The 9,741-nt window shown below is 67.2% G+C and overlaps 1 protein-coding gene across 2 annotated transcripts; it reads left to right on the top strand.

Moving 5' to 3' along the window:
* Positions 1-310: 310 nt before the first annotated feature.
* On the top strand, positions 311-9,364 carry IRAK1 (interleukin 1 receptor associated kinase 1). Of its 2 annotated transcripts, XM_055338758.1 has the most exons (14): positions 311-532; positions 614-781; positions 892-1,026; positions 1,142-1,245; positions 1,416-1,604; positions 1,830-1,894; positions 2,093-2,207; positions 2,988-3,106; positions 3,505-3,712; positions 4,139-4,204; positions 5,890-6,126; positions 6,712-7,126; positions 7,553-7,696; positions 8,237-9,364. In XM_055338758.1, the coding sequence occupies exons 1-14, from the start codon at positions 397-399 to the stop codon at positions 8,296-8,298; spliced, it is 2,163 nt and encodes a 720-aa protein (XP_055194733.1). In that variant the 5' UTR covers positions 311-396; the 3' UTR covers positions 8,299-9,364. The 2 variants fall into 2 exon arrangements, with proteins under 2 accessions (XP_055194733.1, XP_055194732.1); XM_055338757.1 differs by having other exon boundaries at positions 311-781.
* The last annotated feature ends 377 nt before the right edge of the window (positions 9,365-9,741 follow it).

Here is a 9,741-nt window from a genome sequence, read left to right as displayed (position 1 = left end):
CTCCCGTGCCGCTCCCGAGCGCCGGCGCTAGCCCCTCGACAGGGCCCCGGCACGGCCGTGCACCCCTCGGGGCCCCACTCGGGCCGCCGCCGCCCCCGCCTCCGGGAAGCCCGCCTCGCCGCCTCTTGGCCCAGGGGCGCGGCCGCCCCGCGCACGGCCTGCCCGCGGCGCCCCCGTGTGGCCGAGGCCCGAGGCGGCGGCGGCGGCGGCGGCGGCGGCGGCGGGCAAGATGGCGGCGGGCCCGGGCCCCGCCCCTTCCGCCCCGCCGGGCGCCGCACGAGGCCGGCTTAAAGGGGAAGTGAGTCAGTGTCCGCGGACCCGCCGGCCAAGGCCCGCGCCCGCCGCGGCCTCGAGAGGCCCCAGGAGGCCCGGCCGGCGGCGGCGGCGGCGGCGGCCATGGCCGGTGGGCCGGGCCCGGGGGACCCCGCGGCCCCCGGCGCCCAGCACTTCTTGTACGAGGTGCCGCCCTGGGTCATGTGCCGCTTCTACAAAGTGATGGACGCGCTGGAGCCCGCCGACTGGTGCCAGTTCGGTGGGTGGCGGCGGGCGGGAGACGCCGGGGCGGGAGGCGCGCGGGCCCCGGGCGCCGGGCCTGACGCCTGCCGCCCCGCAGCCGCCCTGATCGTGCGCGACCAGACCGAGCTGCGGCTGTGCGAGCGCTCCGGGCAGCGCACGGCCAGCGTCCTGTGGCCCTGGATCAACCGCAACGCCCGCGTGGCCGACCTCGTGAGCATCCTCACGCACCTGCAGCTGCTCCGCGCCCGGGACATCATCACGGCCTGTGAGCGCGCGGCCCGGCCCCCGCGACCCCGGCCCCCGGGCGCCTCCCACGGGGCTCCTCCTCCCCCCGCCGCCCGGGCCTAACCGCCCTTTCCTTCCCCCGCGTCCCAGGGCACCCGCCCGCCCCCCTCCTGCCCCCCAGCACCAGCGCCCCGAGGCCCAGCAGCCCCCCCGCGCCCTGTGAGGCCGACGTCCCCCGCCCCCGGAAGCTGCCGACGGCGTCGGCGTCCACACTCCCCTCCCCAGGTAAGAGGGCCCGGGTGTCGGGCTTGACGGACCTTTGCGAAGGGCCGCCCTGACCGTCGCCACTGCCGGAGGCCGTCGCCGACCCCGCCTGCCTCTCACTGGTGTCTTTGTGAAGCTTTTCCAGGCTCCCGGACCCATTCTGGGGCTGAGCTCGCTCCTGTCCACAGCCCTGGCATCCTGCAGCCGCCACCGCCGCGTCCAGCCCCTTCCTCTACCAAGGTAGGTGGGTCCCATCCCCAGGGGACAGTCAAGACAAGGAGCAAAAAAATGCTGCTGGGGAGCCCAGGCAGCTCAGGAGGGCCGGCCAGGACGCAGCTGGGCAGGGGGCGCTTGTGACTCTCCGGGGACGGGCACAGAGGCCCCCCCTGCTCCTCCATCTCCTCCCACAGCCCAGCGCAGAGAGCCCAACGTCGCTCCTGCAGGGAGCCCACCCCTCTCCGTTCTGCTGGCCCCTCAGTGAGATCTCCCAGGGCACCCACAACTTCTCGGACGAGCTGAAGATCGGGGAGGGCGGCTTCGGCTGCGTGTACCGGGCGGTGATGAGGAACACGCTGTACGCGGTGAAGAGGCTGAAGGAGGTGGGTGTAGCAGAGCCCCCCACACGCGCACGGAGGCCCTGGCAGCTTGTCCGCACACCCTCACCTCCCCGTGGCCCTCCTTCAGCCCTCTGATCCCCCAGTTCAGGGTCTCCCAGCACCTTGGTTGCGCTGGGCCCAGGACGGGTGGCAGCGAGAGTGGCCATCGAGCCTGGCCGCACGAGCTTCACACTGCCTCCCCGCCCTCATTTTCCTTGGGGGCTGCAGGGGGCAGACCTGGAGTGGACCACAGTGAAGCAGAGCTTCCTGACCGAAGTGGAACAACTGTCACGGTGAGCCAGGGGTACCCCTTCTGTCTGGGAGTGCGGGGAGAGCCACCTGGGGATTCCAGTGGCCTCCAGGACCACCAAGCATGCTACCCGGCTCCCTCAGGCCTGCAGAGCCTGTCAGGCCCAGCCCACCCCCACGACGTCCACATGGAAAGCGAGGTGAAGGCTGGGAGCCAGAGTGGGTCCCACTCTTTCAAGCAGGTTTCGTCACCCAAACATTGTGGACTTTGCTGGCTACTGTGCCGAGAGTGGCTTCTACTGCCTCGTCTACGGCTTCCTGCCCAACGGCTCCCTGGAAGACCGCCTGCACTTCCAGGTAAACTTCCCTGGCCTGGCACGCCTCCCCGGACCTGCGGCACCCGGAGCACCCGGGCGAAGCGGTGGGCACGCAGCCCCGGGCTCTCTGGGCAGGTCCCACCACCAGGCGAGGTCTGGGCTCAGGCTGTGGCCCCTGGCGGGCCCCCAGTTTCCCTGGCACCCCTCCCCATGCTCTGTCCCTGGCCATTCCTGCAGCCCAGGGCACCTGGGTCATGGTGCCTCTAAGAAGGGGGTGACTGACCCGGTGCCCTGACTCACACTTGTCCCTGTTGCAAGCAGAGTGGCTGAAGGGCCTGGTGGTCAGCATCGCCCTTGAATAAAGAGGGCCTGGGGCAGCAGACTGCACCGTCTGGATCTGCAGCTGGCCCTCCTCTTGTGACACCCCCAGGACACACGGGGCACGTCCACTCACAGGACGAGCACGCCATGCTGGGGGAGGTGGGGCCAGTGCCCCCGACCACATCCCGGTCACCCCAGGAACCAGGGGTGAACGCCAAGCACGGAGGAGCGCCCAGTTGGATGATGGCTCCGGGAAGCACGTCCCCAGCCACGGGCCCCTCCTCGGCGTGCCTTACAAAGCACTAGAATAGCTTAGTCTCCACCTTCTGGTGAAGTACCTCGTGGAGATTTTGCTCCTTGTTTTCCAGAAGGGGACACAGGCCCAGAGAGTGGAGTGGCTTCTCTAGATGCCACGGTGACAGGCGGAGGGGCGCTTGGGGTCAAGGCACAGTGGCCTCCCAGCCTCTCCTGTGCCCCTTTGCTCCCTCTGCCTCTCTAGACCGAGGCCTGCGCTCCTCTCTCCTGGCCTCAGCGACTGAACATCCTTCTGGGCACAGCACGGGCCATTCAGTTTTTACATCAGGACAGCCCCAGCCTCATCCACGGAGACATCAAAAGGTGAGGGCCGGACACAGCCAGGCCCCTGGGGCCTCTGGGAGCGGTAAGAGCAGAGACTCCGGCAAGGGAATGATGTTCCCGAATCTTCTGCCAGCAGGCAGCAGTGCCACTTGCTCTCCAAGGCCCAAGGGGCCCTGGGTCACTGAGTACCTGACCCGCTGGGACAGGTGTGGAAGTAGAGGCCAAGGTGGGCCCCGCTGATGAGCAGGGACCAGACTGTGTGAGGGACCCCCCCCCCCGCCAGCCCCCCCACCGCACCCTGCAGCCGGGCCACCAGGCGGCGCCAGCCACTTTCCATGGGCCAGGTGCAGCCCGGAGTCCAGTTTTGTCGGTGCCAGGCGACTGTGGGGTGCAGCGCTGGCCCGGGCCCACCCAACACCGATCCTTCCCTCCGCTAGTTCCAACGTCCTCCTGGATGACAGACTGATGCCCAAACTGGGAGACTTCGGCCTGGCCCGTCTCAGCCGTTTTGCAGGGGCCAACCCCGGCCAGAGCAGCACAGTGGCCCGGACACGGACGGTGCGTGGCACCCTGGCCTACCTGCCCGAGGAGTACGTCAAGACGGGGAGACTGGCCGTGGACACAGATACCTTCAGCTTCGGCGTGGTGAGCCACCGGCCCCTTTCCTGGCTTGGGGTGCGGGCGCTGTGGCCAAGCAAAGGCAGGAGGGCCTGAGTGGTGCCCTCCGAGGCCAGAGAGCGAGCCGGCAGGAAGCTGACTGCGGCGTCAGCTCCAGGGCCCCTCCGTCCCCAACACCGGCCCCTACTGTTGCCCCGCATCTCGGCCCTTCCCTGCAAGTGGCCCTCCAAACCGCCGAAGCGTCAGCCCCATGACACGTGGCTTCATCTTTGCTGGCAGCCAGTCCTCGGCGGCCCATCCAAGGGCCAGGCCCCCGTCAGCCTCGGCCGCCTTGTTGGGCTGGGCGCCCCCGTCCACCCCACAAGCCCCGCCGCACGTGGCCCTCCCCACCAAGGCCCTGGGGCAGCACCATCCCAGGAGGCACTGCGACACTCTCCATCCTGCCCTCTCCAGGTAGTGCTGGAGACCCTGGCTGGCCAGAGGGCTGTGAGGACGCAGGGTGCCAAGACCAAGTATCTGGTGAGCGTCCTGAGCTGGGGCAGGGAGGGACGGAGAGAGGCAGAGTGGAGGCAGGGAAGCGCCACTCCTGATAACCAACAGGTGCAGCCCTGGAGGGTGGAATGATCTGGAGTGCAGTGCCCCACAGAAGCCAGCCCCTGCTACTGCTGACTCATCTCTGGAAGTAGGCAGGGCTCCAGACAGCTTCCCTTGACCTTGCTGAGGAAAAACCTGTCTTTCTTCTGCAGATGCTATGGGCCTTTCCAGCCCCCACCTGGGCTGGGAGTGGGGAAGGGGGGATCCCAGCGGGGCCAGAAGTGCAGGGGAGAAGAGAACACAGGGCCCCGGGGGAGGCTGCGGTGGGAAGTCGGGAGCTGAGGAGCGCTGCAGGCTGGGAGGGAGCTGCCTGGTTCTGTCTGACTCGGTCTGGCTCGCTGTGCGCTGGGACGGGGCCAGGAGGCAGGAGGCCTGGGTTCCGGTCCCGGCCCGACAGTGGTCTTGGAGCAGAGCCCTGCTGGTCGTCGCGGGGCCCGTGGCCCCACATGCTAAGAGGCTTCATGCACCTGCTGTGCTCAGACGATTCCAGGGCCCGGAATGCATTCGGTCAACGTTTGTTCTTTATGTTTTGGGGCTGGTCTACCTCCTGCTGCCCTTGTTCCGGGCTTGGGGCTGTCTCTGTCCGTTAGCGAGGCTCGGAGGGTCAGGGCTGGAACTGGGGAGCCCCCCGGGAGCGCTTCCTTCACCTTCTCCACCCATCAGCACGTCCCATTGGCACAGTGGGTGGAGCCAGGCAGGCTCCCCGGGGATCCCTCTCTGGTCTTCTTTGGACCCTTCCTCTTTGTTCTCCATGCCAGGGCCTAAGCGAAGTTGCAAAACAAACAAGAGATAGTGTGGAAGGCTCTTTGCCTTCCCCCTGGGCTTGGGGTGGAGGCCCGATCCCTTAACCACCACTCCCTGGGTCCCGCCATCACCAGTGTCCTCTGTCCTCCAAGCTCAGCTAGCCCTGCTGCCTGCCCCAGCGCCTTGGTTCGAGCCTTTCCTCCTGCCCAAAAGGCCCCTTCCCACCCAGGTGCTTCCTCCTGGTCCTTCCAGTCTCAAACCACAAGATGGCCTGCAGTCCCGGCTGCACCCCTGGGTACCTCTCTGTGGGGTGCTCCCCCCCCGCCACTCACCTCTGACCTCTGGCCAATTTCTGCCTTCAGATCCCGGTGCCCAGGTTCCTGCGTGCTACTTGTTCAGGCCCTGGTCAAAGCCCTGTGGGCCTCTCCATGGAAGTTTTCTTTCTTTTTCTTTTTGAGATTTTATCGATTTATTTGAGAGGGAGAGTGAGCTAGAGAGGGGCAGGGGGATGAGCAGGGGGAGGCAGAGAGAAGCAGACTCCCCGCTGAGCAGGGAGCCGGGCGTGGGCCTCGATCCCAGCATCGAAGGCAGCCGCTTCACCGACCAGCCACCCAGGCGCCCCTTCCTCGAAGCTTCCCGTTGGTTTCCAGGCTTGTTGGTGTCTCTCCCGCTCCAGGAGGTCAGCTCCGTGAAGGTGGGCCCAGGGTGCTCCATCACTGCACCCCTCGGGCCTGGGGCAGTGCTGGGCACGCCATGGGTGCTTAATCAGTGTCCAAAAAGCCCTCAGGAGTCAGTGATGAGAGCCCGGGGAATGGGGTGAAGACACGGCCCCGTCAGCGGCCACGCTCACAGTGTCTGTCCCACAGAAGGACCTGGTAGAAGAGGAGGCCGAGGAGGCCGGGGTGACCCTCAGAAGCACCCAGAGCACACTCCAAGCAGGCCTGGCCACGGATGCCTGGGCTGCCCCGATTGCCAGCCAGATCTGTAAGAAGCACCTGGACCCCAGGCCCGGGCCGTGCCCGCCGGAGCTGGGCCTGGTCCTGGGCCAGCTGGCTTGCTGCTGCCTGCACCGCCGGGCCAAGAGGAGGCCCCCCATGACCCAGGTAGCCCGGGGGGAGCACTGGAGACTGGCGGCCCCCGGGGCCGGGGGTGGCCCATCAGACACAGCGCTGCCCTGCAGCGAGCCCTGTGTGGCACCTGCCAGGCCTCTTTCTGGGGACAGCGTCTCCAGACGTTTTTCCGTTTGCCCTTCAGTTCTGCTGGGGCGGCCCGAGCCCACCTGGCGGGGCGCGCAGGGAAAGGGCCTCGACGGTGCCCCGTGCTGGGTGCACTGTGCCACTGCACCTGCGTCTCCTGCCCCTCACCTCTGTCCCCTGCCCTCAAGAATGCAGAGGCCCCTGTGAGGGCAGCAGGGCCGTGAGCTTAGCTTCCCAGAGGACAGAGAAGAGCCCTTCTCCGGCCCTGGTTTGAGCGGCCGTGACTGCTCGGCATTCCTCGTGACAGGGCTAAACAGGAGGGATGGAGCTTCCCCGGCTGCAGGGTAGGCCGGCCGCGCGGTCCCTGGGGCCCCTGGAAGCCCAAGCCCCGACACAGGCCACAGGTGACCCGGAGCGGCCCTGTGCCCCGACCGGGGGTGCCGGGGGAGCCCCGCTTGGGCCTGGCGCCCTGAGCCCCGTGTCCCCCCGCAGGTGTACGAGCATCTGGAGAAGCTGCAGGCAGCGGTGGCAGGAGCAGAGGCTGCCCACCACGGCCCCCCTTCCCCGCAGGAGAACTCGTACGTGTCCGTCCCCAGCAGCGGCGCCAGCCCACCGCAGCCCCTGGTGGCTCCATCGGGAGCACCGGCCCAGGCCACGGAGTGGCTCCAGAAAGGCCCCAACCAGCCCGTGGAGAGCGACGAGAGTGTGTCCGGCCTGTCCGCCGCCCTGTGTTCCTGGCACATGAGCCCCAGCTGCCCCCCAGGCCTGGCCTTGCCGGGCAGCCCTGCGCAGGGGGTCACCCTGGGGGCCGTGGCCCCCCTCGGGCAGGCCGGCAGTGCTCGGGGGGGCGCCAGCCAGGAGCCGAGCTGGGGCGGTGGCCCAGGGCCCCAGCTGACAGCTGTGGAAGGTACCTGGGTGCGGGGACCCGGGAGAGGGACCGGGGGCCTCCTTCGCTACGAGTCCCCACACCCCCCACCCCCAGCCTTCCGGGAGGAGAGCCCCGGGCGCCCGCTCTCCATCTCACTCTGTCCTTAGCCGGTTCCCAGCCCTGACCTCCAGGTGGGTGAGACGAGGCCAGGAGCTGACTTCCTGAAAGCCGGGAACAAGGAAGGCTTTATGCGGGACTGGCTTCCTGGCCTAGCCAGGAGCTGGGGCGACAGCCCGGCCCCTCCCAGGCCCTTCCTTCACCGATGGCACTGAGGACTCCTGTCCCAAGGGGGCCGGGAGCTAAGCTGGGGGTGGGAAGAGTGCTGAGGCCAGAAGCGTCACTGAGGACTTCCCAGGGACAGTGGCCGCTGCAGCTGAGAGGGCTACTCCCCCCCTCCCCCGCCAGGATCACTGTTGAGCAGCTCCGCGTCATCGCAGCCACCGCAGATCGTCATCAACCCGGCCCGACAGAAGATGGTGCAGAAGTTGGCCTTGTACGAGGACGGGGTCCTGGACAGCCTGCAGCTGCTGTCCTCTAGCTCCCTCCCAGGTAGCTGGCCCCGGCCCCTCTGGGGCCCCTGCTGCGCCGACGCGCTGCAGCTGGATGGCCGGCCTCCAGGGCCGCTCAGGCATGCGTCCTCGTGCCAGCCCCAAACAGCGGAGGGTTTGTTCCAGCCGGGCCTGCACAAGGCCCCTGCTCCCCGAGGGTGTGGGATGGCTCAGAGGCAGGCCACCCCGTCTAACGATGGCTAGAAGCCCAGCCTGCCCCCCACGCCTCCCTTCGGGAAGCTGTGTATTCTGGACGAGGCCTTGTGCGAGCACCCTCACGTCCCCCTGACAGCAACGCCTCCCCTTAGCCTGGGGCTGCCAGCTGCCCCCGCCCCCTGCTTCCAGAACACACAAAGCCCCAGCGGGTATTTTCCCTCCCGGGGACTAGTGGAAGCAGGGCTGCTTAGGAAGAGAAAGCCCTAATTCCCGAGAATGCCCAGGAGCTGAGAAGGAAGCGCGGCCGGGCCCTCGAGCCAGGAGCCAGGCCTCCCGGCAGCCGGGGGCGCCCCCGTTTCCTAACTGGCATTTCCCCCCTTTGCAGACCTAGGAGGGGAGCACCAGCACAGGCCGCGGCCCGAGGAGAGTGATGAATTCCAGAGCTGATCTGCGCACCTGGCACATTCCCTAAACCTGGAAGTCAAAGTTCTCATAGTCGGAAGTTCTCATGGCTCTCGAATCCTCAGCGGCCCGTGGGCGGTGGGGGGTGGGGGCCGCCTCCTCACAGGGGAGAGCAGGTGCTGGAGCCCCCCAGCTGCTCCAGGGGCGTGGGCACGGGCTGGGCTCGGAGCCACCCCGGCCGGCTGCTGGAAGCTGTCAGTAAGGCAGGACATGTCGTAAGGCCCGCCGTCATTCCATCATTTGGGGGACAGGAAAGCCGTGATCGTTGGAGGGGTGCCGGGGTGTGGGAGGAATGCACGTGTGGGGCTGTGGGCCGCCCGGCCGGGGAGGCGACGTGAGCGGGGTTGCCGGCACGGGGCGGAGCAGGGAGCTGGCTCCCCCAAGAGCTGCGCGGGGCCCACCTTTGCCCTTCTCTTTGCACTTTGGCCAGAGCCCTGGGGACAAGTGGCCGCTCTGTAGAGCAGAGCAAACAAGGCCCGGGGCCCTCCCGGCCCCTCATAATTTGGAAAAGTAAGGTGTGGCCATCCCGTGGTTCAGCTCACCGGCTCGAGTGCAGTTGTAGGACACCGCAGAGAGTCCAGCAGTGCCCCGTCCCCTCTCACCAGGCCACTGTCTGCGGGCTGCACCAGGGACCCGGGAGCTAAGGCTAACGTGACCGCCTGCTGGCCAGGCCACCCCTGGGTGCGCCCACCGACGGCCGCCAAGCCAGGGCAGGCCCCGGAGGCCACTGGGTGTCAGGCCCAGGCACTGATTGTGACAGAGGAGCCACGACCCAAGGTGGGGCTAGGCCCAGACCTCGTGCTACCCAGACTGCGCGAAGTCCCCGGAAGTCGGGCAGGTGGAAAGCCAGACGGGGCAGGGTGGGGGGCAGGAAACAAGACAGGACTCACGCGTGCAAAGCAAGTCCACTTTTGTGCAATTGAGCGTGTTCGAAGGTAGCACAGGCTTACGATGATTTCGTGTCCGCAGTCATGAGTCACACTACATGCCCACGAAGCTAGGCGTTGGTGAAGTCCAAGCTGTCCTAGAGGAATAAAAGCTTACGTTTCAATCTGCGGCTGTGCTTTTGGAGTTTGTTGCACTGAAAGGCCTGAGTGTTTCCGATGCTTTTCAGCTCGGGGTCCTTAACCACGGGGCCCCAGCCACCCCCACCCGCACACAACTGAAAAAAAGTCCTCTGGAGGCTCTTGTTTCCACCCCCATGTATTTTACGGGCTTTGATGCTATGGTGAATGGGATCTTTATTCCATTTTCTTTCCTTCTTTTTGGGTAGGGGGGGCAGGAGGAGAGGGAGAGAGAGAGTCTTAAGCAGGTGCCATGCCCAGCGCGTGAGCCCAACTCGAGGCTCGATCTCACAACCCTGAGATTGTGACCTGAGCCAAGATCGAGTCCAACGCTCGACTGACTGAGCCACCCAGGTGCCCCTAT

This window comes from Nyctereutes procyonoides, unplaced genomic scaffold (assembly GCF_905146905.1).
Source record: "Nyctereutes procyonoides isolate TBG_1078 unplaced genomic scaffold, NYPRO_anot_genome, whole genome shotgun sequence".
In the NCBI taxonomy this organism is placed as follows: Eukaryota; Metazoa; Chordata; class Mammalia; order Carnivora; family Canidae; genus Nyctereutes; species Nyctereutes procyonoides.
Note: the sequence above shows the minus strand (reverse complement) of the source record. Positions and strands in the feature narration are given on the sequence as shown.

Excerpts from the sequence above, each read along its gene's own strand:
- IRAK1 (XM_055338757.1), top strand. The coding sequence starts at position 397 with ATGGCCGGTGGGCCGGGCCCGGGGGACCCCGCGGCCCCCGGCGCCCAG. Across the intron at positions 1,027-1,141 it reads GTCCACACTCCCCTCCCCAG|CTTTTCCAGGCTCCCGGACC; the intron begins GTAAGAGGGCCC and ends GTCTTTGTGAAG. Across the intron at positions 6,127-6,711 it reads GGAGGCCCCCCATGACCCAG|GTGTACGAGCATCTGGAGAA; the intron begins GTAGCCCGGGGG and ends GTCCCCCCGCAG.